Below are 26821 nucleotides of genomic sequence, written 5' to 3' on the forward strand. Positions count from 1 at the left end.
CTCTCTCTCTCTCTCTCTCTGTCTTTCTTTCACGTGATTACCTACTCTCCGCACCATGATCCGCGAACCGTTAAAACGGCGTTGAACAGATCCACAATTTGTCTGGCGGCTTGGTCCAACTAACGAGGAAACTACGAGTGAGATACGCTTAAGATTTCCGCGAAACTTTTCGCCGGCGCTCGTTCGCTCGTTCGCTCGATGGTAGAACGCGTAAGTCTTTCCACTTGTTTCGCAGCCTTTGATTTACCCGGGCGAGGTCGAACGCGGAGGTTACTCAAACTTGCCGGAGTTTACTCGGCAATTTGTATGCTTTGCTAATGGAAAGTTGCCTCCGTTGACTGTAACGAAGTGTATTTTCGCGTCGGCAGCGGCAGCGGCAGCGGCTGGCGGTGGCTGGCAGTAGCGAGAAGAAGGGAGAAAGAGAGAGAAAGAGAGAGCCGGGGGAGAACACGCGATCGTGACTGGAATTAAGCGGAGCGATTTTTCCAGCGAATTATCGTTGCGTTGCTTTTTGTTTGCCCCCTCACTGTTTCCCTGTCTCCTCTCGCAGAAACGAAATTGTTTGATCAATTATGACGGACGAGAGGGAGAGAGAAAGAGTGAGAGGAGAGGCCGCACCGTGCCGTGCTTTTAAATCCACGCGCGCTCGCTCGCGAACGCGATTTTATTTGCTTATGCATTTGTCCGCGCTGGAAACGTGAGTTCACGTTCGGCAAACAGACTCTCCTAACGAAGCTGCGGCACCGTACACACCACACCACCGTGCTAAACCGATAGCCCGTAAAAATCATTTCCGAACTTCTATTGGGCTTGGCTGCCTCTCTCTTTCTCTCTCTTTCTCTCTCTTTCTCACTCTCGGTATATAGCCGTAGTAGCGGCCACCACGATAATATCGACACGCTATTAAAGTTTTCCCCCATCCCACCTGTCCCGTTCAATTCCAATCTGCCGCGCTCTTAGCGATGATCGCCTCGATTCCCGTACATCGCGTTTTTTCACGTCTTTCGCGGAATAATACCCGCTCGCTTTTATCTGGTAATTACAGCGGAAATACTTGAGAGGCACCGTTACGCGCTCTCGAGCCTGTTAATTGCCTCGCCACTTATTTAATCTAATCTACGGAACTTATCGAGATCCGTGCGATATATTATTCGTGCCGATCCCTGCGTATCTACGTGTGTACGCAAACACGTACCCAAATCTTTTCCGCACCGATGCTTCGCGGAGCGCGTATCGACGAGCAACCGATAGCAGCCGATGATACTATATCCCGATCGCGAGATAACAATCGTCAAGTTGCGCAAACGTTGTTATTGACACGCGGAATTTTTGTCGTTGCCTGCAGCAACAGAGGCCCGATCTGCCGAGACTTCTACAACAGATGCATGCCCAACAACTGCCACCGGGTGCGGCGATGGGACCGCATCCGGGTATACCCGGACTTCCTGGGTTGGGCCCGGGCGCGGGTATACCGGTCCCCACCTCGGCATCCGCGGCGCTTCTCGGTTTAGGCCTTCCCCCGGGAGCGGCTGCCACCCCCGGAGGCACAGCCGCGCATCCGTTATCAATGCTGACAAAACCGGAACTTCACCGCGGTCAACCCGACGATCTCAAACCTAACGGAGGTAAGTCATACGAACCTTCTTTTTTTTTATCTTTTCGGGCTGTTTAATTCTTCAAGTCTTAAAATTTTTTCGAACATTTAATTCAAGATGTTTAAAATTGACAATATGTGACAATAAAATAAAATCTTCGAAGAAATGAATTCAACGTCAAAAAGTAAAATATTGAACATTTTTATATCTCTCAAATTTTGCGCTACAATGGGAGAAAGCGTCTTCTCGTGATCTTCGGACGAATCTTTTCCTTTCATCAGTTACTCGACACGTGTAAACTCGCGTCTCTCTTGACGAGCGTGTATAAGGTCAGCGTGCTGATAGAAAAGATTCTATTCTATTCGTGGAAGTCTGTCGGTCCCAATGCTGCAATGCCTCGACTGTCTCGCGCACTCAGCAACTCGCTCGTGGTGGATATTTCGCGCGCCAAACGATCCGTTTAACCGTCTCGTTCGCGGAACGGTTGCGCATTCAGCTTCGCCTTGGGTCTCGCGTAACTCGGCTACCTGCTGTTCAATCGCTTATCTTCGTTTCTGCGAGAATAGGCCGGTAACCGATCCTCATGAGACGATACGTTGTTGTTTTGCCGCGCTCGTCGTGACTCGTAATCTCATCAATGATTCAGCGATATACGCAGCGACGATGAACGTAAACACGATTAGTCCGTCGAGAGCCCGTCGGTGTAATGGATGAAAACCGCTCGTGAGAACGTTTCAAGAAGAGGAAGAGAGAGTACACTTGGAGAGTATATACGGCGAAACCGCTCCAAAGTCGCTGAAATTAAGCAGAACCTTTTCGTGCTATTTTAAGTGCGGTCTGGAATGAACGAGCCGATGATGCAAACGACCGTGCTTAAACCCGAGAGAAGCTTCTGAAACTCTCGATCTTGACCTCGAGAATCCTCTCGGGTCTTAGTCCTCGTCCTCACTCTCTCGTTTCCTCTTCTCGTCCCCCCCCCCCCCCCCCTCTTCCTTCTCGCCTGTCTTCCTCGTTGGCACGTCACGCGACTGCAAGATCTTGGTTCGCGCTCTCGGGGGCCTCACGTACCGCTGACGAAGACGCGCCGGTACTCCTTCAAACTCCTCTCTCCCGTCTTTCGTTTCTCTCCTCTCTCGCCCTTATTCTCGCGCGCGCTTCCTAGCTTTCCTCCGATGTCTCGCTCGGCGTGTCTCGTTCTAGCCACAGCCATCTCTCGAGAGAGCACTCAGAATCTCCTCTCGACACGAGTGTACTTCCACAACCCTTCCCCTCCTCTCTTTCCCTTTTCCTCCGTCTGACGCCCTTACTCGCTGTCTCTATTCCCTGATGGCCTCCACTCTCTGACCCTGCCTATCTTTCCCCTCCCTCGACTCGCACTCAACTAACTACGTTACTCCGACCGGGTATATAGCCTCCGGCCGATTTGCTTCGCGCGTTGTTTTGCGTTTTCCGACCGATGTTAGACTCGTCATAATCCGTCGATCTTGACGCAATCGCTTTCGCGGAAATGCCGCCGGTTATCTTAGAAAAAACAAACTCATTGATACCGCGAATTGCCGAATTGTTCCCTATTTGTCGACGCGAATGTTCGGTAACGTGACGTATTACGTATTATTTCGGACGTGTTCTTTTTGACTGTGTCCCATAATGTAAACTCTTTGTCCCCTTCTTTTTCTCGCCGAACCATGAATACACGTTCGCCTCGCACGAAGCAAAGAAGGCATGAAAAAGCGCAGTCAAAAAGAACAGATCTGCTGCAGTCTACATTGTCAACGATCGCAGACACTCTTTTGAAAAGAGATTCCGCTATGAACCGAGAGACGTGTAACGGCCCAGTATTTCTGTCGTGACAACTGAAACTTCTTTCCTTCTTTCCGGAACATTGCCCGGAGCGAATTGTTTCTACCAGCGCAGCGCGCGGCAGCCACGTTCTCGTTTTGTTCTCCCCTTCCGGCGGTTTTTCGCGTTTCCCCTTAAAACGACTTTATCCTCGGGCATATCTGTGGCAATATCTGCCACCGACTGTCTGCGCGACGCCGCGATTCCTTTTTACTCACTCCGCAAAGAGCTACAGTCTTCATGGTCGATTAGAAACCAATGTCGGCCGTGTTGGCGTTGATAATAGTGGCATTGATCCTCGCTCGATTTACTCAAATTTATTCCCGCGTCCGCTCCTTGAGTGGAGAAGTGGCGCGATTTTAATACGAAGCGGATTTTCGCTGAATAATTTGAATATACTCGATAACGTGCCACTCTTTATCTGATAATTTTCTGAGTAATGGGCGAGCTTGTCCTCGGTACTTTTAGTAAGCTCGTCCCAAGTTGGGAGGAGGAGATGCGAGCACGCGAGTCCTTAAAACGTCTCTCGGAAACACTCGACGACCTCTTCGCGCTTTAGTAGAAAATTATGCGCGCTCTTCCGCGTCCGTTTACGAGCGCGCGCACGGGAGTAGTCGAGTGAGGGAGGAGAAAAGAGTTTCCTGGCCGGATAGGAGGAAGGATAAAAGGGGGATGACGGGCATTAGCGAGCTCTATACCCGGCGCGCTTGGAGAAGGAGGATACCTTTCGCTCCTTCTATCTCCCCGAAACTGTTCCGCTTTTGCACGCGTCTGCTCGATAACGACGTGAACGTGTATCCAGGATTTTAACCCCCTGAAACGACCCGACTCTCGGCCTCTTCTCCGCATTTTACGTCGGCTCTACCGGTGTGCTACTGGGTGGTAGCTCGGAAAAATACGAGAAAGTTCTTCCGGCCCAGTAAAGCTTTCCCCGACTATCATTCCCGTTATTTTAACGGACTACGGAGACTATAATAATAAAATCACCCGTTCACCGCGATGTAGATAGCCGAATGATACTCGAGAGAACATTCGAACGGAAGCTCTAAATGGGAGGGAATTAAGGTTTCATTCAACGACGAAAATACCCGTTTTATCGTTGCAACTTATTATTGGGGAAAACCGTCGTCTCAATACCGCCCTGTATGCCTGTATCGAAGTCCTGTCTCCCGCGGCATCGCGTCAATAAAAATATTTTATTTCCGCGGTGGTTAATGTCGCGAGAGAGAAAAGAGAGGCAATTTATGATGGTCCCGGTGCACCAGGAACATAAACGGCTCGTGTAATTCTTACTTCGTAGCAGGACGGGTAACGGTAGGAAAAAGATATCGTTAAGATATTTCCTACGAGACCAAAGTGTACCAACCGGCGTGGGTACGAGGAGGAGGAAGGGGGGGGGGGGGGGAGGCTGGGGAAATCGAGCGAGGGCAAACTATGAACTCGGCTTCTCGAGGACAAAGCTTTTCCGTCTGGATTTTCTCCGCTCCCTGTTCCAGCCGGCTTTTCTTTTTTCCCGATTTCCCCGTCTCCTCCCGCCGTCTCTCGGAAATCCTTGAGAAGTTGAGCTAGTCTCTCGCGCACACCTCCTTCTTTCCCTTTTATCTGCTTCTTCCCGCGGAAAAGATTCCGTCGACATACCACCGACTCTATTCCCTTCGACGCTGTAATAATAATGAAAAACATTCATGGCGTTCGTTCTGTCGGGGGATAGATCTGTCAACAGTGACTTTTTGAAACATAGATTATTATCTCGGCGAAATTGTCATTGTTGCATCTTAATAATATCGTGATATTCACGCGTAATTCACACGAAATTTTTATTCTTTGTTACAGGACTCAATCCAGCCGAGGAGAGGCATGTGAGTATCACATTCGAATACCATAGTAATTTCTCATTATTCATCTCGAATGAGGGAGACTGGCATATCGCTGATATCGCCGGGCGCGTAAAATTTCACCTCATAAAGGGGATTAGATCGCCGCTTACGCGCGATGTATTATTGGATGATAGCGGAGGTAGAGGAATACGAGAGTGAAAGAGGGAATTAGCGCGATACGCGCGCGATAGCGTGGAGAAAAAGAAAAAGCGGGATAGAAAGAGAGAGACAGAAGCGGTCGGATGGGAGGTGGAGATGGTGACGAAGGAGGAAGCGCGGAATGGACGTAAAAGCCTGAACACCGGAACACAGGGCCGTAAAAAGCTCGTCGTCAAAAGCACTCCCTTCCGCTTTCATCGACCACTCGGGTACTCGCTCTCTTTCACTCTCTTTTTGTCTCTCCATCTCCCTCGCTCGCTCTCGCCTCTCGACCTCTCTATTCCTCCGCGTTTCTCTTCTTCTTCGATAACATAAAGCGTCCGCTGGTTGCGGCGCGCGCGTTTATTAAAAGCGCTCCGGAGAGGAAAAAAGCCTCGAGAGCGCTCGAGGGCACCGCCGTTCGCGCTCTCTGCCTCTCAGGTCTCTCGAGTGTCCTGCGAGATCGGTCCTGCCGATCGATCGATCGCACGGGCAAAAGGCTCGCGCGAGAAAGGAGAATCGATCAGCCGCGGTCGGAACTCCCATCCGCCCCTTCCCTTTTTTTCTTTTTTTTTTCGTTCCAGGATGAATATCGATGTGCGCAGTTAGCTCGGGCGTCGATTAAACGGTCCCGCGCGTCGTAACAGCGTTCCCGCATTAACCGATGCGATGCGGCGAAACGAATGGGCGATTAAGGTTTCACACTCGTTGAAAAATTCGCGAATCACTTGGCGAATCGAGAAAAACACAGTTTGATATTTGATTTTGCGAATATTTTCGCGCCCGAGCGAGCGATGATTTTTTGGTTATTAATCCTCTTTCGGTCGTGGTGAATTTTACTGCGAGAGAGAGAGAGAGAGAGAGAGAGAGAGGGGGGAGGGAGGGAGATGGAAAGAGCGAAGCGGACCGCTGAGTTGTAATTCGTTCGATTCGATGGCGATGGCGCCCGCGGCACGCTGCCAGCCCGATAATTAGTGCCCGTTTAATATGCACAATTATTACGGATTGATAATCGGGCTGCGCGTCCATTACATCGGTATGGAGATAGATGGTAATAGGTTGCTATCGATATTAGCTCTCCTCTTTCGCCCTCTACGTACTCCCTCTCTCTCTCTCTCTCTCTCTCTCTCTCTCTCTCTCTCATCTGCATCGCTTCCTCCCCTCTGGCTCTTGCCTGTGAATTCTCTTCCGTTTATCTCCCCCGTTTCGCTTCAACCAAGTACCTTCCACAGTTTCAAACTGCGACCCTGAGGCCTGTGATATTGAAATATGAATGCTAATAGGGTTACTCACTTCGGCGTCATATAATATCACTGATTGCTGGAGAGGTGAGTCCTTTTATTTTCCTTCGTACATATTTTTTCTTCACCTTCTGTGTCTTCGTTCGTTCCAAGAACACCCTTAACCAATCGAGCCTTTCTACGCCACGCTTTTTATTACTTTTCTTCTCTTTACTTAACGCATTAGTTGATAATTAATAACGGCATTGAATTTTGAAAAGCAATTACGCGTATTGCCATTTCGAGTTTCGAGATTCGCTACCTCCCTTATTCTGTCAAGATGTTTCACTGCATGTATACCGTATTGATCGAGAGGTCCGATCTCGGCGTGAAGACGTCTATCGTCTTCTTTTTAACGGAAGGAAGTTCCGAGCCATCGAACAAATTGACGCCGTACTTACCGAGTTCCGAGAAGCGAAGAATTACGTTCCCATCGATCCGTTTTCTCGCGTCACTTTGAATTTATACGTCCTCTCCGCCGCAGCCCAGCGTGGGGCAGGCTGCACGATAAAACTTCTATTCCGCTCGGCGGGTCGTTACCCAACTACATTTTCATGTTCCTTCTTGCACCTCCACCCACCACTCTTCCTCCGTGCAATCCGATCTTCGTGATTGGATCGACGAGGAAGAACGGTGCTCGCGGAAAAGGGGCAAACCATCGTGAAAGGCTAGATGGAAAGGAGGAAAAAAACCCGAGAAAGAGAGGGAAATGTATACGTACAGAGGGACAGACGAGAGATGAAAAGGGGTGGAAAGAAGGTTTGGCGTCTCGAACCGAAAACCGACGACAGCCGGAGAGAATGCAGGTCGTTATTATTCGCGCGCCAGTAAAGTCCTTTCCTTTCATTCCTGGGAGCTTTACCTTTCGCATCCTACCTCATATGTATATATATATCTGTGTACGTATATATATATACATATATATATACGTATATATCTCGTGCGCGCGGTGCGCGCGCGCGTCTCTCCGTTTTCAGGATTTTTCACGACCCGGGAAATATTTCCTCTATGCGTTGCGGAACACCTCGGAGCTTTTCGAGGATGCGGGAAAGAAGCCAACGGTGCCTATAGCCCGACGTTGACGTCGCTCGAGCTCGAAAAAGGAGGAAAAGACGATGAAAGACCGAGCTACTCCGTGCGAGCTACTCGACAATCTCCTCTCGCCGTCTCTCTCAGCCGAGGCGTCGACTCATAACGAATTCATAAAACACCGTGAAGCGGTTGCCCCCTGTGGCGTAAAAAGGCGGGAGAAGCGTAGGGATGAGGGGGGATAACGAACGACAGCGGAATATTTATTTATTGCTATTGCTTCGCGCACAGACGGAAAAAAGGCTTTTCCAGCTATTACCCTGGTCTCCCCTCTCGGCCAGGCAAGCGCGAGCTTAATTGAATTGCGCGATGCTTACGCCTCGTTTCGGATAGCTCGCGGTAAATTGTCGCGGAAACTGGTGGTCTCGATGGTGACGAGGAGGATACTCGTGTGGAGGCCGTTAATGTTGATTCACCCCGCTGTAATGTGAACGCATTTTCGCGAAAATTGCCTGCGACTGTAAAGCCAGATATATATTGTTATGCCCGCGGTTCTTTCTCGTGCGCGCTCCCTCGCCGCTTTCGCTCGCAGATAAATGGATATCTCTATTTTCAACACGAAATATTTAACAAACACACGATCGCAAAAACGCAATCGTAATAACGAGAATATTTCACGATAATTCGACGACATCGTTCGCGACCAATTCCCCGGCTCTTCTTTTCATGTTTGTCAATTAAGGGTGATATGCTTTTTTCGTTGGATGTTGTCATCATTCTGCAGCTCAATATTGATCTTGTACAGTGGTCTCTTCATAGAGTTAAACATTGGCGCGGATGTGCAATATATATGACACATTATTCGTCACTTATTTCAAAACGATGACGCCGCGAATACGATTTGTCGAATGTTAATTGCAATCAAATATCATACGAGGGGAAAAAAATTACCCCGTATATCTCGTAGCCCGGAGGCTGGCATCGCAACTGCATCAGCGATCCCGATATCACGAAAACAGGAACGATTTTAAACGTTTAATCGAAATCGATTCCGTTATTTACTGTGTGTATAAGCCCTCGCGCCATCGCGATGTTGCGGTGGCAGGTACACGTTCGGCTGTTCCGAGAGTTGAAAATCGGCTCCGAATCGAGACGCCGCGATATCGATTGTTCGTCCCTCCCTACGCCTCCTCGCTTTTTCCTTGGTTCAGCCATTTTCCGGCAGTTCGTTCTCCATTGGTCGCGGAGCTCGCGGTCGCGTTACTCTTTTTCCAACTTTTACGCCATCCTCTCGCCTCCCTCTCACCGCTCGGCCTCTTCCATCCTATCATCCCCTACCCGCCTTTTTAATCCCATCACAGAGTCGAGCGCGCACCAACGAGGCTGTCGCCGGAGGTCGGTAAATTAAATCTCGAATAAAGTGCAAATAAACGAGCAAGGGGGAGAGAGAGAGAGAAAGAGAGAGAGGAGACGGGAGAGAGGGGCGTTACCCGGGTGGTGGTCGAAAGTGCGGTACAAAAAAGCGACAGGGTGAGAGCGAAAAAAAGCTAGCCGAGAGGAAAGAGGAAGGGAAGCATGAGAGGGGGAAGAACACAGAGAAAGGACCGGTACGGGTGCGAGACCAAGAGAGAAGGGAGAGAGAAAGAGAGAGATAAAAGAGCGAACTGACGCGCGAGAGTGTAATTTATTTTAATTAGAGTGGCTGCATTATGTAAGCGGGTGAAGCGCCGATGAAAGGGTTTGAAAGGGTCGAGAGATCCTGACACCGACCCCCCGACCAACATCCCCTTCCACTAACACCCTGTCTCTGCTGTCTACCCCGGGAACAGACTAATTCGCTCTCATACAGGGCTGTGAGGATCGTGGGAGAGCGTTTCGAAAAGTTGGCATCGAGATTCGCGCCCGAAAGAAATTTCGCGTCTCGAATGCTTGCGCTAGGAATGCACTTGGAACGATATATTTTACGTACATAACTAGTCAGGAAGCTTGAAACAAAATCTTCAAGTATATTTATATAGAGAATTATGAAAAATCAGAAGCTTGTGTCAATTATCCATAATATATAATATTTATTTAAAATTTTATTCGAAGCTTTTCTACTACTATGCACGTGATCCGAAATTGAATTATCGAGCCGTCTAGTTCTTATTGTTAAACGGAATTCGAACGGGGATACTACTTCGAGATCGTTGGAGCATTATCCAACGCATGGGGTGCGCGAGGCGCGAGTTACGCTCTTGAGTTTCTCACCCCCTTTCCTTGGCGGGCAAAGTAGAGAACCAGCCAACCCTCCTGCTTTACCGACGCCTCTGATCTCGTTAGGAACGCATTAATTAATTTACAAGATGGCGGCGGTGGCGACGACGACGGTATAAGAGAGCAAGAGCCTCGTTGTACCGCGACGGGGCGGAAGAGTGGCGACTAGGGGTTGGGGCGAGGGTTACTGCACGGCACGTTTTAATTACTAATTGAAACGTTCTCCTACCACCTTCCACCGCGCCGATCCCGTAATTCCGTTTCCACGTCGCTGTCACTTTCACCCCTACCCTTAACTCTAACGACTCTCCAACCCTCCCCGAGCTTGCGATTCTCTCTGTCTTAATATCCGCTCTTCTTCTCTCTCTCGGGGAGACTTAATATTTTTAAATACTTTACGTACTTTACTTCCTTCCTCGATATTATACTTCTCCTCGGTCTTTTTCCCCCTTCGCGGGGAGGAGGATGCTTCTGACACAGGAATTTATGAGACGGCGAATCTGCGGCTTTCGCGAATTAATTAATTAAAAATATCATGGTCCTTAACAACGCCTCGCTGCATCCGCTTTTCGGCTTCATTTTATCGCCTTTCTCGCTTAGCTTTTTTTTTTCAAAGTATCCTCTTCTTGCGCACAGAATTGTTGAGCTCGATAGATCGGAGAAGATTGAATTCGTTATGGAGTATGATTGTGGCAAAGTTAACGAGAGACTTTTTTATCTTGTATATTTTATACACATTTTTCAAAGTAAGTTCTTGTTTCAAGTCATTCACTATGATGAAACAAACAATGGCCAAAGGATCGCGCAATAAATATGGGAAGAACATTTAATTACTCTAAGTCTTTAAGTAACAATTTACCATAACGAGAGGCGCATGATACGGTAATTGTGCTTACGAAAGTGTCGGTGGCAAAAACGCAACACGGCACTTCGTAACGCGTCCTAGTTTTACAGTCGATTGGCAACAGACATAATCGTTAGGAAAAATAAAAAAAAAATATGTGTATAAAGGTTGCGTCTCGCGCGCGCGCGCGCGCAACGATCGCAATCAGAGCACGACCGCGATCGGCGGTTTTATAGTCATTGCGCGCTCGCAGCGATCGATGACGATTCTGCGAAACGGAATAAAACGTCTCTCCAATATTTATTACACCGCCGCAGCACGATACCGTAGGTGTGCGATTGGAAGCAATTTTAGCAACAGTGCCTCAACGGCGAATCGCTCCGTCGTGGTTCTTTACGATCGATTCTCTCGCCGCTCGCGGCTTTCGTTCCGCTTCGCGCACACCGATGTTTACGCCCGTCGTTTGTGTCCGCGTTACGGACCCCAACGTAAGCCCGCACAAATTTTCGCACTCACAGTCTTCCAGCGAGAAATTAACGCGAGTTTTTCGCGCCGCATTTTCATTTTGCCCATGCAATTCGTCGAAGATTTTTCAATTTCGAAATTAAATGTTTTCGATAATTTTAGGCTTATACTCTTTCCTGTTGGAATTTATTGTAAAAGTTATTGCGTGAATAATTTGTTTGTGTGTCACATTTTTATTTAACGCGCGTGTATATGCATATCCATTCTGACACTCGCAATACAGTCGTACTTAAGACTATAATAATCCTCTAAACGAGAAGGCGCGCTTTTACGACTCGTAGCGCGCTTAACGGCCGACTAAGCTTTTTAATAATTCGCCGACTGGTAATTAGTCCGGTAATTTAATGAGACGGCCGTAAAATGCTGCACGTAGTAGACAGCCGACGCAAAGATCGACCGTCCCGTAATTACGTCTCCGTGTATATATTTCACAATATAATCGGTCGACTGTACCGCGTACCGTGCAAACGCGTTTTCTACCGCGCCGTGAAACGCTTTTTCCGCGACGACGACAGGAATGACAGAGGGAGAGGAAAAAAGAGAAAGAGAGACCGAGAGAGAGAAAAGGGAACGAAAAAGCAGAAGCGGGATAGAAGAGCGGCCGCGAAAGCGTAGATTTGTTATTAAAACGTCCCGCTGGAAATAACGGGCGCCGCGCAACGCGGCGACGGATGCAGTTTGCAAACGAGGACGCGAGATACGTAGCGCGAAGGATCATTATTTTATTCCAACATAACGTCCGTTACATAACGTGTCCGATACGCAAACTCGCAGGGAAAAATCTGTGAAATTCGCCGAGCGCGTCCGTATACATACATATATATACAATATATATATATATATAATATACCGCCTCTCAACCGGCTCTCTCTTTCGCGCCGCGCCGTACGTTTCTTGTTAGAAATTCAAGTAAATAAATAGAACGAGAGGAAATACCGCGCCGCGTATAATTCGGTTCTGTATTTCGAAGGGAAAATCTAATATCGCTTGGCGCGTCTACCATTCCGATCGTGTATATTCCGCATTCTGGTCGAACTTTCCGATCTAACGGCGTACACGTGGCTGAGCTTTTTGGCGAGCGTTCAAGGGGACGGTGCGCGCCGCAGGAGAACGTTTAACCCGCTATCGTAGGAAGCCAATGAGGTTGCGCGTTCTCGTCTTTCCGGTGGAAGATACTGCCGCTATAAATCAGACGGTCGATCGGCGACGGGCGGCCAACCGGTCCCGTCCCGTCTCGTCTCTTCTCTCCTTCTGCTTTTCCTCCTGCCGGCAGCGTACGGCTCGACGACGGCCATTAACTCTCTTTTTTGCGATGTGTAATGACCTTAAAGCGCCCATGGTTTACGAAGCCATTCGTTAAGCGGCTCCCTCCGCGCCGCGCGTCAGTAATCGCGCGAGAATGCACCTCCGCGGGCATTGTTGCGTACGATCTTTTTTTTTTCTCTCCTCTTCCTCTCCCTCCTCCTCTCCCGTCTCTCCTCTCTCGCCAGCTTACCTCGGCGGGCATCTGCTCGTCGTGCCCCTCTCTTTCTCCTCCGACTTTTTCTCGTCTTTCTTATTCCGACGTGCGGAAGGTGAGAGCGTGAGAGGAGACGACGCGCAGCTCGACGGGAGTGGGTAGAAGGGCGAGATAATAGGAGAGAAGCTCCGGGTATGCCGTCGAGCGTGCACGAGCGAAATAAAGCGACGATCGGGATGCACCACGGGCTTTTCAATTACCCGTAGCTCCACCTCTCGCCGCACACACTTCTTGCCTCGTTCCTCTCTGCTCGTCCTCCTCCGTCTGTTTTGCTTCCACCTACTTCTCTCTTCTGACGGAGCGATAAAAATGTTTCCTCGTTCTCTCCTCCCTCGTGGATAACGCGCAGGCACTTTATGGCAGGCTATTCTGTTTGCCCCTTATTTCTCCGATCTGCTCTCGCCCGCCCAATCGTCCTCCCCTCCTCCTTCTCCCCGTCCTCTATTTCTCTCTGTCTTTTATCTCCCGCATCACCCCTTCGTGTCGTCTTTCCTCGCTCCTCAGCCTCGGCGGTACTCTCTACTCTCTCAGGAAGCTGCTGCCTCGTAAAAGACCCACTCACGTTCCAACTATCGCTGCGAAGCTCGGTACTGACTTACCCGACAACGCCTCCTGTGCGAACGGTGCATAAGCATTTTCTCTTTGAAAAATCGCACGTATAAGTCCAACATCGGATAGGACAGCTGGTCGAGTAGGTATTCACTCGGCTTCGCGGTGTTGGCATTTCTTGTCGGAACCACGTTCGTAATTAAAAACGTAATTAAAAGCGGCAGCTGTACGAGGCGAGCGTAAGAACGGGGAACCCAAGAGCGAATCCATATGAAAATTTGATGAAACTTAACTCTTCGTTCGTCGACACGTATGACGTTTTCCAAAAGCACTCGGTCGGTTTTCTGAAGTTACGTTTTTTTTTGTAAAATATTAAAAAAGAGGGGAAAAATTTGTCTGCCGCCGCAGTTTTCGTCGCGCGAGCCCGGGTTGGGGCGAAAAACCGTCCGCGCCGCGCGAGTTCGGCGCGATAACGATAACTGTTGCACTATCGATCACGCGGCGGATGCGCCTGTGTACGTGCGGAAGAAAGAACGGCGACGAGATGGTGGTGTATACGCGGGGGCGATGGGACGCGATCCACACGCGCGTTGCCGCATAAAATTGCAGAGCCCAGCAGCAGCACCAGCGGCGCGGCGCCGCCGAGCCGAGATAGCTGCAAACAGACGCGAGTTAATTTAAAAATGCAAATTCCACCACGGGTCCCTCTGCCGTTCCGAGGGCGGACGTGGCCGGGGGAAAAAAAGAGGGCTGGCGGAGAAGAAAGAGAGGGAGAGAGGAAAAAAGCGCAGCGCGAGAGAACACGGCGAGTAACGCGCTGAGAGAAAGGGAATTTTGCTATTTACGGTGCCGCCATAAATCATAGCGTTGTGAATGTCTGTCTGATTCGCGGCGCTGCGTGTGAGCTTTATTTATACGTCGTCCAATTTGAGCAAGTCCGATTGCGAGATAGCGCGGTTCCTCCGCCGAAAAAATTCGACGGGGACAATCCGCGGTAGAAGTGCGGTAAACCGGCGGCGCGGTTTGTATCGAATAAATAAAAGAGAGAAAGAAAAAAACACGCGAGTATACCATCCTGGTGCTTTTATGATTAAAATTTGTGCAAGTATAATTTGAACAAAAATTCCTCTATATCTGGAAAGATACCCGATGCCCTGTGTGTGGAAGCGCAATATCGACGGACGGCTTGTTTTCATCGAGGCAGGTATCGATTTCGATAAAGCCACGTAAAAAAAAAAATCGACCGGGGGTCAAAACACGCGGATATCTGCGTTACTGTGGCGCGGCGGTGATAAAAATTCACGCGCACACTAATTGCCGGTATGACGAATGCACCGGTTGACCCAGTGACACGTACGCGCCGAATTCCGCGAACCGATTACCGCTGCCGTCCCGCGTCCGACGCGATCATAAAAAATTCCATGCATTCGCGAGTAAGCTGCGACGCGCTGTGTAGCTGGCAAGCCAACGGGTGTCCACCCAAAATTACGCTCGCGATTCGGACCCCGCCATGAATATCTCTCGGCTAATTAAATTAATCTTCTACCGAGCGGAAACGAAAATCGCGATCGGACATCGATTATTCAGGAATATTATAGTCTTGAGCGAGTTCAAAATCGCGGGACAAGTGTCAAGATAGTTTAATACCGTGGATGTTTATCTGTTCGGAAATTGAGTTTGAAGACTTAATCGCGTCGAAGAATGAGGTTCGTTCGAGATCTACATGATGTCATCGCGATGGATGTCTCGAGGGGAAAGGCAAATACCACAAAACCGATAAGTCTTGGTTGGAAACACCAAGACGGGGCTTGTACGGCCGGTTCGTTGTAACGTCAGTCTCAAAGTTGAAACACAGAGAGTATTGTCTTTACGTTTCCGTCGTGCTTCGACGGTCGGAGATTCGCCGATACGAGACGCATTAGTCGAACGTCTCCGCGTCGCGGCGCAAAGCCCCGCAATGTCCGTCAACCACGAGCATCCCCCTCAGTCGACGGTATCGAGTCGTCCCGATCCACGCGGAATCCCAATTTCCCGACGTCTCTCCGTTCCGACGCGTTCCTTCGAGAGACGACGAAGACACTGAGAGCCACTGGGTGCAATCTTGTACCAGCTGGGGTTTGCGGGGTCTTGGGAGACGCGACTCCGGCTCGTAACCTTCTCTCTCAGGATCCTAGCCACGACGACGACGACGACGACGACGGTGGAGTGAGGAATAGGGAAACAGGCACCACAGGCAGGCAGGCAAGCAGGCAGGCGGACGAGGGACGGGGGTGGTTGGTCGACGTAGGGTGAGAGCGCACGAGTGGCAGCGGCAGCAAAGGGTGAGAGACGGCGTAGAAAAGGAAAGAGGAGAGAAGGAGCCGGAGAGAGAGAGAGAGAGAGAGAGGACGGTGGGTGGTCGGTCGGTGGCTTGGGATATATCCGTAAGGTTAGGGTGGTTGAGTTGAGACGAGGCGCCGTGGCGAAGGAGTCGCTCACTCACTTACCACCCTCATGGCTGCGACCGCCAACCCCAATACCATGCACACGGCCAAAGCCGTCCCCCGTCCGTCTCCCCCCTACCGTCACCCGCTCTCTCGTCTCTCACCCTTGAAAGAGCCACCCCTTTCTGTACTTGGGTGCCTGCTGCTGCTTGCCAAGTTGCTTGCCTGCCTGCCTGCCTGCCTGCCTGCCTGCTTGCTTGCGGACCAAGTCGTCCCTAACACTACAAAGTCTATATATCTACGGTATACCCGCAGCTCCTCCTACATTCCGCCGCCTCCTCCTCTATCTCCTCGTCTTCCCCTGAGGTACCAACCCCCATATTGATCGTGGCACGAATCCTCTTTGTGGGAGAGGGTGATATGGATAGCCGACGGGATAGGTGTAAGTAAACTTACGTGAATGGAAGGCGGGCCGCGTGTATATCGTTTCTTCGCGGAGGTACCTATATACCCCCGCATCGCGTATGTGTATATATTGTATATGTATGCTCGGTACATACACTAATGCAACACGAGCGGGCAACGAGAAAGCGAGGGAGAATAGAAACGGAAAGCTCTCGCGAAACGACATTGCGAGCTATCGGCGCGGCGTCTCGCGACGGGGTGGGAGAGGAAAGGATGCGCTTACCCCCTGAAAGACGAGACTTCCGGGTACATACTTACTAGCGGTATCGACTGTGGACAAGAGATGGTGTGTGTTTCCGCATGATTTTCCAGGGAACTAAATCCAATCGCGATTTCCTCGTGGAGTCGTTTTACTGTAGTTGCTATATTCCATTTATGTTTCATTCGAGTATATTTCCTCCATTTTAATAATACCATTATACCAATAATTATTAAATTAGATATATAATGCCCACAAATATTTTCATTCTTTTTTTTCGACCGAAAATTATCGTGCGTGAAAAAATATTTGCAACTGATTTAGAGTGTGCGAACGATGAAATGATAAAAAGAAAAAAACTCATCGAGAATGACGTGTAGCGCGAAATGTTTTTTTTTTTCTAAATCATTGATAAAGTTTGTCTAAATCCTAAGATTTTAAGTCATAATGGCACGCCTTATTTTCTCGCGAATGCGCGTGTCAAGCGCTGTTTTTCTCGCCAGATTTTCCTTTTCCAACGACACGACAGTCGTCTTATCCGCTTCAGTGGACTCTGGTCGGATAAGCAATGACCGACCGTTTCCGGATAACGAGAGGACGTCTTTTCGGAGGAAAAAGATCCCTCTTTCTCTCAGGATTCTTTCGCGAAGAAAACTCGAAAGAGAGGCTCGTAATACGGCTCCCGAGGGATCCTTTTCTTACCGAGAATCTTTCATGACGTGAGCGGAGCGCGTGTTTGCGAGACCTTCCCGCCCCCACCCCCTCTCCCGGCTTTTGTCTTCGCTTTTCTTCCCGTCAGTCGCTATATCGTCGTCGCGAACGAGAGAACATGCTCCCGCTCGATTTTTCCGCGTCGCGGCGTTTCATACCCGTTCTCGCCGATTCATTCTTCTCCCGAGCGATTTCTCGACGATGTCTGACAAGACACCAGCGCGATATCGCTTATTCTCCGTGCGGCATGTAATTTTGTACGTTAATCGCCCGGATATACTCGCGCGAGCGCATTCGTATATATCTCAAGATCCCATTTTTTTTGTGTTTTCTTCCACCCGAAACGTTTCGGTCGACAGGCGAGAGATGATACCGAGGCGTCGAAGTAATGGTCCGAGAGAGCCCGGCGTCGCTGGTAGTGGTGGATGAGGGACGAAGGGTAATTGAGAGAAGAGGAGATTTACTTCGACACCGGCGGCGGTGGCTGCGAGGGGATGCGACAGGGTGGTTTACGGGTTTGCAAAGATGGGGTGCACAGTTATCGGGGACAGGGAAAGGGCTCTGCCGCACTTATATTACATACACCAAGCATGCGGACGATGTCGCGATGCTCTGTCGGCCGTATCGACGACGAAACTGCCGCTCGTAAAAGCTTCCGGTCGATGATACCTCTGACTCGGGGATCCCGAGCGAGCATTTTGAAAGATGCATCTTTTCACGTTTTATGAAGATTGTCAGCGTTGATGATCTTCCTCTCAATTTTACGCGATCGCGTCGAAGTAGGAAGAAGAACAAGGTCTCGGCGTAGCGATAAGCAATCTTCGCGTTGTTCATCAATGTCTATACGATTCTTATTTCATATTTACATTTCTCATATTAAAACTTAAAGTCTTCTCTGGCTGATTAAATTTCTCGAAAAAGGGTTTATTCTCGGGTTTATTTCAATTCATATATAAGCGATTATTGAAGAGGCGCGATGAAATAAAAAAAGGAGCCGATAAAACGCCTAAGAGTACTTTCAAGTACTTTCGCATTTGGAAATGCATGCCGATATTTTTCTCGGCACTCGTGCATAATACGATAGAAAAAAAAAACAGGATTCTACGATCCGCTCTATTATTCTTCGTTTGCCTCGGAGCGAAATGGAGGTCGTACGGGTCAGGAGGGATAAGTAATTCCGTCGATGCCTCTTCCACCCGTCCGACGGAAAGGTCGTTTTATTTAATCGCGAAGGAGGTAGGAAGGAATTTAGTCGTTCTACCCTCCATCCGTTCGACCATCCCCTCGGTGGCGCAAGAAGTCCTTCGTTCCCGATACTTTTCCGTGGAAATCTATCGAGGAGGTAAAATCCGGCGCAGCCCGTAAAAATCTTGGACGAATAAATCCTGTAAATCTCCGTAATCGGATTAACCGCGCTAAACGAGAGAGCGGATCGTATCTTTCGCGTTAATAAGGAATTCTATAAAAATCATAACGTCCTCGTTGAACGACCCCGTTAAAGATCCCCGGATCTTAAACGCTGAATGTCGATCGTCTTTTGTTGCAGAGAAACTCGATATCGCCGGCAGAACGGGAGAAGTACAGACCGCGCAGCAACCCCGATCCTCAGCACGAACATCTACTGGGGAAGAAGCTGAAAAAGGAGCAGGACAAGGACATAGGCCATGTAGGTATCTAAGATTAGTGCTCCATGCTCCATGCTCCGCGATCCGCGGTCGTCCGTCTTAATAAAGCCGTGCGTGTTCTCCCCGACAGCAAAGCGATGGTGAAAAGAGCGACCAAGACCTGGTGGTCGACGACGCGAGCGAGGGTCCGACCAGTCCGGCGGCGAACGGCACGGCGTCGCCGCGAGAGAACGGTCTCGACAAGTTGGGCCCGTCCTCGGTGCCTCTAAGCGGCCAGGTGAAGAAGGAGGTACCACCCCCGTCACCCAGAAGTGGCACCAGCAGCAACGCGAGCACGCCCTCGGCCAAGAAGATGGAAGAACGCGAGAAACCGACGACACCGATCTCGAAACCGGTCACACCGACGTCGGCAGGTACGGAATTATTCGAGATTTTTCAAGAGCCAGAATAAAGACTGGATATAAAGGAAGAAAGTTTTGAGAAGTAATCGAGTTTGATCGACGATATCGTAGGTAGCAGTTCCGGCTCCGGTGGCCTGAAACCATCGAGCTCCAGCAAACCGTTGGTCTCGGCTTCAGTGGTCGGCCCTTATCCGCCGCACTATCCGCCACCACATCATCCGTCCGCGGGACCTCACGTGGACATGCTGGGTTATCCCCAGGCGGCGCTCAACGGTGGTTACCCCACGAGACCACCCCTTCAGCAGCTTTACGATCCTCATGGCAGCATGAGAGCACCGCTCGGACCGATCATTCCTCCCGGTGGTAAACCGTGAGTGTTCTTTCCTTTCCTAATTCGCTGTCGTCTGTCTCATCCGCGCGCCACCTTATCGCATATACATATAGAATATCGTTTGTCGCTGTATCGCTATTTATGAGATGATGTTTTTTTCGTAGCAGTGCATACAGTTTCCACGTGTCCAGCGAAGGGCAGATGCAGCCGGTGCCGTTCCCGCAGGACGCTCTCATCGGCCCGGGCATTCCGCGTCACGCACGTCAAATAAACACGCTCACTCACGGTGAGGTAGTCTGTGCCGTGACAATCTCAAATCCGACCAAATACGTCTACACCGGCGGCAAAGGCTGCGTCAAGGTGTGGGACATTAGTCAGGCTGGCAGTGCTAGCGCGAAACCTGTCTCTCAGCTCGATTGCCTCCAACGGGACAACTATATCAGGTCAGTGATGGTAACACGTGTCTTCATTCGCAATTCGTGACACATTAACTCCCGCATCGAACGCTATATGCGGTCGATGTAATTAATTTCTGACTCTGAATTCTGGATGACATTTAGTCGTGTCCGCCGGCTGTATATCACGTCGAAGCAGCGCGGCATCGATTTATCACGTGCATTTTCCGTACGCATTTACCACCCTTCCCGACTTCCTCCCTCTCTCTCTCTCCTCGCGTACCGTAGAACCGCGTCGCGCGACCGTAGTAATTATTTAAAAGCGCGCATAAGTGGCGGTATTTAATAGAATTAATGTAACGCGACACTCGTTGTTCGTGTCATTAGGTCGGTGAAACTGTTGCCAGACGGCAGAACTCTGATCGTGGGAGGCGAGGCGAGTAATCTCAGCATCTGGGATCTGGCAAGTCCGACACCGAGAATCAAAGCCGAGCTGACCTCCTCGGCGCCGGCGTGTTACGCCCTGGCCATCTCGCCGGATTCGAAGGTCTGCTTCAGCTGTTGCAGCGATGGCAACATCGCCGTGTGGGATTTGCAGAATCAGACGCTGGTTAGACAATTCCAAGGTCACACGGATGGCGCGTCGTGTATCGACATCTCCGCCGACGGGTCGAAACTGTGGACAGGTGGTCTCGATAATACTGTGCGATCCTGGGACCTTAGGGAAGGCAGGCAGTTGCAGCAGCACGATTTCACGTCACAAATATTCTCTTTGGGATACTGCCCCACCGGCGAATGGTTAGCCGTGGGTATGGAAAATTCGAACGTCGAAGTGCTCCATGCCACGAAGCCTGACAAATATCAGTTGCATCTGCACGAATCTTGCGTGCTGTCGTTACGTTTCGCTTCGTGCGGCAAGTGGTTTGTCTCTACTGGCAAGGACAATTTACTTAATGCGTGGCGCACGCCATACGGTGCCTCGATTTTCCAGGTTAGTATCACATATCATCGCAAATTGCGGATTTTGTTTTGACGCCAATCTTGCGCGTGATCCGTTATTGTCGCTTTTCTCCGAGTATAATACTGTAAACGTTTCTTTTCTCTTTTTCCAGTCGAAAGAGTCGTCTTCGGTGCTTAGCTGCGATATTTCTACGGACGACAAGTACATTGTGACCGGATCTGGCGACAAGAAAGCCACCGTCTATGAAGTGATGTATTGAGCCACGTATTGGCTTGATGATACAGTCTGACAGATATATAACATCGATTGAAGTTTCTCGTGACATTAAGTGTGATTGACTCATGACGGAGGAATTAAAAAAAAAATAGTTTTTTTTACTCCTTAAATGTGACTTGAAGCATCAGCTGTACGGCGAATTATGAAGTTTAACAAGAATTGATAAGACTTGATCGATGTACTACGGTCGCTACATTCAGAAACCGAATTAAATTTTACATTTCCGTAATCCAAAAAAGAAAACTAAATTATATTCGAGGGATATAGTATATAAATTATGGGGATATATAAATATATATATAAAGATTGCAGCATTTAGCTGTATAAGATTGTATAGAACTTAATAATCGTAAGTAGGAGATGAAGTGAATGGATTATGAGAGAGAAAAAGAAAGAAAGAGAGAGTACGTATGTGAGACAAATGCGTGTAAGTACCCTCCGTCTGTATTTAGCGTGGGAGGCGATGATGAAGTCGCTTGTGTAATATGTTACTGATGTAATATAGAATCTTTATAATTAGGTCCTTTTGCACGTGATCGTGAAGGAAACGAAGCGAAGAATTAAGCGCATTTCGTCGGGTGAGGTCGTTCTGTTGCGATAACGCGAAAATTCGCAGCGACGAAACGAACCGCCGCGGTGAAATACCTGAATACGTACGGAATGCTGATCTAGTGTTGTAGACTTGTCAAAGTAGGGATGTATGTTGTGTCGCAGAATTATACATAATATATTGAGCACACATGTAGACAGAACGTTTACGTCATGTAGCGGAGAAACTGTAGGGCTATGAGAAACCGATGAGTATCGATCACGCTAACAGTTGTTGAACGTACGCGACGCTGCGTTCGTTCGGTATCGAAGCCAGTGATGTGATCTTTGACATTTCTACCACCGATAAGAGGAATAATTTGTACTTATTACACCTTCAGTTTTAAATACGGTTCTTTTATAATTATATGGCACTGTTGCGTCTGCCGTTAAGACTTTATTGTAATTGAGATTTTATAAAACGTGTCGATGAAGAAGGACGGTGATAAAACAAAGAAAAAAAAAGAATAACGACGAAAGATACTTTTCGATCTTTTGCGGTAATTATGAAACTGGCTTTCATACGCCTGTTAAGGTGCCTTTTCACGTTGACGCTCGATCGGCTCAACGCTCATTTTCAGTGAGCAAAAATCTTCAGAAATAATATTTTTATTTATATATATATTCGTAAAATATTATTACTTGAAGATATTACTTGAAAATAATTAATATTTTACGTATTTCGAAGCCTATTTTTGATTGTACTGAGACGATTCAGCGTCAACGCTGGATGTTGAATATTCAGCTTTATTTCTTGACGCTAGCGTCAAAGCGAAACCACGTGACCCTAGAAATAATATTTTTTACTTATTTATATTATATAAATAAATTTATATATATATATATGAATAAAATATATTATATTTGAAGATTTTTTTCTCGCTGAAAATGAGCGTCGAGCGTCAACGTGAAATGGCACCTTTACGAGTGGTATCGAATACAAATAGGAACTCTATAAGTTGCGCCGAACGCGCAATCGGATACTTGATACAATGTACATTGTTTGCGAGTCTTGACTGCCATAATAGGCATATACATACTACGCACACGCATATACGCGTAAACAAACACGAACGAGCGGACCACGTTCGTGGGCGGATTTTGCAGAATATTCGATAAAGTATTTTTGTGACTAATTCATCGTGAGACCCTAGGCTTAACCATCGAGCAAACCCGGTCGAGCGTGATCGACCACGCGCGCGTCTGCATCGACGACTGCAGAGACGAGACGATATATGTAAAATGAGGCGAAACACACACTTGGATTCTTACAACCGCCCTTCGGTGCAGGTTACAAAGCCGGAGGTGTGTGCATCTGGACTTTTAGGGTACTAGCTAGCGCATTATTATTCGGAGGCCGTATGGTGAAAGCGGGTGATGCGTAATGGAGATTTATATTTTGTTACAGGAAGGCACATACAATTACACACACACATGTTGACATCCGCTGTGACCGTCCGAAATTCAAAACGCCACAATAATATAATAACTGCCGCGATAAGAACTTTGCATTGTAACGTGGTTTAGCATTCGCCGGTCGCGGAATTGAACCGGATGAACGTACCCTCGATTTTGGACGATCGCAGCCCCCCGTTCATATAGACCAATAGAGAAACAACGATACCTCAAGAAGACTCAATAGTTAATTATCTCTAATCTCATCGACTTGTACAGAATCGATATTCTTTTACAGTTGAATAACACACGCACCGTGAAAAAAGAAAGCATTACGCGAGACAAAAAAAAAGATCGCATAGCCACGACAATGATTGTACCCTGCCTCTCCCTCCATTCCTCCCCTTTTCCTACCTACCCACCCTTTCCTCCATCGAGAACCGTAATACCGTTGAATTTGCGTCTCCGTGCTCGCATTTTGCACTCCGCGAAAGCGTACGAAAGCCGCCGTGGGAGAGAACATACGTTCGTAATAAACGGAAGACAGGCAGCGTTAATCTTTTTCCAAGCACTGTTCAAGTTGTTCCTATAGCTACGCGAAAATTGTTTCTTTCGGCAATTAAATCCTCTATATCTATATATACAAAGGGTTGACGTCATTGCGCTCGCCGACCTGTTCTCCCGATCCTTCTAATCTTTGTGGAATCTCATAAAAATCTCGGAAATAGAAGCAATGATATTGGAAGCATTTTAATCTCGAAACCTTCGATTTGATAATCTGAGGTCTTCATTAATATATTCGATGTTAACCCTCTGTGGGCGCGTGGGGTGTACTTTACAGTCCACAACAGCTTATAAAAAATAAATTTATTTCGAAGGATTCACTTCAATACAGAACAAATTATCGAAAGAACATTTAAGATTAAAGTATGTGCAACAAATGAATAATATTAAACGGAATGATTGATTTAATATTCATAGCATAAATATAATGTGGGGTATAATTTACACCTAAGCGTTCACTGGAGGGTTAACAGTGAAATTTTGTGACAACCAACGATTCTCGCGCAACTTTTATTAGGCAAATTTTCCTTAATAAATGTTCAGAGATAAATATCAATGCAAAAGAATTCTAAAATTTGAATACATTCGTCAACTGAAAAGAATCCTTACAAGTAGGTACTGATAAAACGATACAAGACGGTATATATCTAATCTCAGAAGAAATTTCTGAAATAGAATTAGCACTTGAAAATAAAAACAAATTATTTAAATTCGACGATTCACTCAGGATCGACTGAGGGAGACTTTAGTAAAGAACGAAACTTTATCGAGGAGTACAAGAGTTTAATTGAAAGCAACCATTTGTAGAAGAAAAGAATTATTTTATTATCGCATCTATGTCCGCGTCTTATGCTCGTATTAGAATTTCATCTCGCTTTCAAACGTAGAAATCTCTCACGTGTTCAATGAACTCCGCGCAGAACGATGCGGAACGGGAGTGTGCACGTGCGTGACGCGCGCACGTGCATTCTGTTTACCGGGAGGTGCTGCCTCTGCCGGCGACTCGTTGAACTACGTACCGTCACTACCGTCGACGCGCACGACGCTTCAATATGGCCGATAGTGAGGCTGCGGCACGATTACGGTACGTTCGCGGCCGTAATTATTTTCGGAGGATATTCGCGCGGTGTAAAGACAGAAACCCGCAACGATGAACATGTCCGTGGAGAAGAAGAAGTACCCCTCGGCGTTACCGATCAATTGGCCCCCGAGGGAAGAACCGTCGAGGAAGAGTCAGAATCAATTGGCTTCCCCGGGGAAGGATTACTATTACAAGTAGGTTGAATAAATTTTCGAGAGAAAGATTCGCTCGATTTCACGTAGATGCGCGACGCGCGATTCTTCTCGGACAGATATTTCAGTTTGAGAGTAATTTTCATGGACGCGGACACGCAGGTTCTCAAGCGCTGCGAATCGTTAACCTCGATGACAGCTATCGTCTGTTGACTAATGACGCGCGGCTTTGTTTTCAGCCGCGGTGTCAGGATCAATGACGCGACTCTGGTGCCGCCGATCAGGCAAACGGCGTCGATTTTTAAGCAACCGGTGACGATCTACAAGACGCAAGAGGGCAAGGTGAAGGATGTCAAGCATTGCCCTCAGGAGAAGCCGAAGCAGGTCAGTTTACGCAGCAAATTGCGGCTGACTGTACGCTAATTGGACTATCGAACACCTTAATGTGTCAATGAATCGAATCCTTTTGGTACACCGTATCCCCATCTATTCACATATGTGATATAGTCTAATATAGTCGCACACTTATAATCTTATGAGTATATTCATGGATTTATTGTCTTATATATATATTGTCTTGTATATGGAAATCTTTCTAATCCCTGTATCCCTCATGCCTGCAAAATACACTTTGTCTGCTTACACCCATTCACTTGTATTGCTCGTTGTTAGCTATCCTTGTAAATTCACAACTGTCAAATCGTTGCTTTAGGAAGGAGCCGATAAAACTGACGGCAAGTATGGCTCCCAAGATAAGCCTAAGCAGGTAACTCTGAACATGCAATCATGAAATTGTCAATAGTTTTTGTTTTTTTTTTCTCTCTGTTACGTTTTCAGTGGCAAATGTTATTGATTATCAGATCTTAATAATAACATTAAAAGCCAATCTTTTTAACATATAAAGACAAGTGGAGAAAAGTGTCTTATAGTTATACCATCCCAATTTTTGTTTGAGTAGAAATATGAGTTATAATCGGTGGTGGTTGGTGGTGGTACTCAATAAAAACGTTTATATGTTGAAACTTATATGTTGAAATAATTTAATTTCATGTAATGAGATATTTGTAACTTGTATTATTTTTTTATTTTTTTTTTTTGTAGAATAGCGTATGCTGAGTATAAGACGATTAATGAATGATAATCAAAATGTCGATCTTCCAGCTTTTCTGGGAGAAACGTTTGGAAGGTTTGCGAGCATGTGACCCCGACGGTTATGAATTTGATGCGATGGATCTGCCAAAGAACTTGAAGCCAGTAGGACCATATATCACGGAAGAAACGTTGCTCCAAAGTGTGGCCACTGCATTGCACGTATGTACTCAACCGGTCACGGGACAAACGGGATCAAAGACAGCTTTAGAGAAGAATCCTGGGGTATTTCTCAATCCTGATCAGCCACTAGTACAGGTAGAGTCGATAGCCGAACATTAATTGGCGTGAAGAATGCCCCATAAAATAGTAATCATCAGAACGATTGACAATATTGTGAATTTTTAACATTTAGTTAATAGTATTAATGAATAAATTATTCTGTTTAAGGCGGTCTCGATAGCGGATGAGGATATAAGGAAACAAGAAGACAGAGTGGCTGTCGCAAGAAAAAAATTACAAGATGCCCTACGTGCTTTTCAAACCTAGATTATAGGAACTCGGTGCATTATTATATCACTTGCTCATTTTTTAGTTTTAAGTTCGTTATAAATTATATCATACCACTTTTTGTAATAAATGTTTTTATAAAAAAGAAAGAGAAATGAGGAAAAATGGAAATCTGATTAAGATGGAAGAATCTGATGATATATT

General features: G+C 47.6%; 2 protein-coding genes across 10 annotated transcripts in view; both read left to right on the forward strand.

Annotated features, from left to right (window-relative positions):
- Positions 1 to 22291, forward strand: part of LOC112467781 (protein groucho-like) — a 65379-nt gene extending 43088 nt beyond the window's left edge. For 4 of the 7 annotated variants that reach the window (XM_025036584.1, XM_025036583.1, XM_025036590.1 and 1 more), the window contains 8 exons: positions 1346 to 1625; positions 5268 to 5293; positions 18796 to 18915; positions 19005 to 19287; positions 19387 to 19645; positions 19771 to 20049; positions 20389 to 20992; positions 21114 to 22291. In XM_025036584.1, coding sequence (XP_024892352.1) covers positions 1346 to 1625; positions 5268 to 5293; positions 18796 to 18915; positions 19005 to 19287; positions 19387 to 19645; positions 19771 to 20049; positions 20389 to 20992; positions 21114 to 21221 — 1959 coding nt within the window. In that variant the 3' untranslated portion in view covers positions 21222 to 22291. The remainder of the gene's footprint in view (positions 1 to 1345; positions 1626 to 5267; positions 5294 to 18795; positions 18916 to 19004; positions 19288 to 19386; positions 19646 to 19770; positions 20050 to 20388; positions 20993 to 21113) is intronic. The other 3 variants (XM_025036587.1, XM_025036585.1, XM_025036588.1) reach the window with 2 other exon arrangements.
- Positions 22292 to 24846: 2555 nt separating this feature from the next.
- LOC112467810 (methyl-CpG-binding domain protein 2) lies at positions 24847 to 26763 on the forward strand. 3 transcript variants are annotated; one of them, XM_025036638.1, is made up of 5 exons: positions 24847 to 25060; positions 25258 to 25402; positions 25731 to 25784; positions 26180 to 26425; positions 26558 to 26763. In XM_025036638.1, the coding sequence occupies exons 1-5, from the start codon at positions 24936 to 24938 to the stop codon at positions 26654 to 26656; spliced, it is 669 nt and encodes a 222-aa protein (XP_024892406.1). In that variant the 5' UTR covers positions 24847 to 24935; the 3' UTR covers positions 26657 to 26763. The 3 variants fall into 3 exon arrangements, with proteins under 3 accessions (XP_024892406.1, XP_024892407.1, XP_024892408.1); XM_025036639.1 differs by having other exon boundaries at positions 25270 to 25402; XM_025036640.1 differs by lacking the exon at positions 25731 to 25784.
- The last annotated feature ends 58 nt before the right edge of the window (positions 26764 to 26821 follow it).

The sequence above is a fragment of the Temnothorax curvispinosus genome, unplaced genomic scaffold (genome assembly GCF_003070985.1).
Source record: "Temnothorax curvispinosus isolate PA1 unplaced genomic scaffold, ASM307098v1 QBEX01017816.1, whole genome shotgun sequence".
NCBI classification, from domain to species: Eukaryota; Metazoa; Arthropoda; class Insecta; order Hymenoptera; family Formicidae; genus Temnothorax; species Temnothorax curvispinosus.

What these genes read in the sequence shown, in the direction of transcription:
- LOC112467810 (XM_025036638.1), top strand. Translation starts at nt 24,936, where the DNA reads ATGAACATGTCCGTGGAGAAGAAGAAGTACCCCTCGGCGTTACCGATC. An exon ending in GGGAAGGATTACTATTACAA is followed by an intron (nt 25,061 to 25,257) that starts GTAGGTTGAATA and finishes CTTTGTTTTCAG; the next exon opens with CCGCGGTGTCAGGATCAATG. An exon ending in CTCAGGAGAAGCCGAAGCAG is followed by an intron (nt 25,403 to 25,730) that starts GTCAGTTTACGC and finishes TCGTTGCTTTAG; the next exon opens with GAAGGAGCCGATAAAACTGA.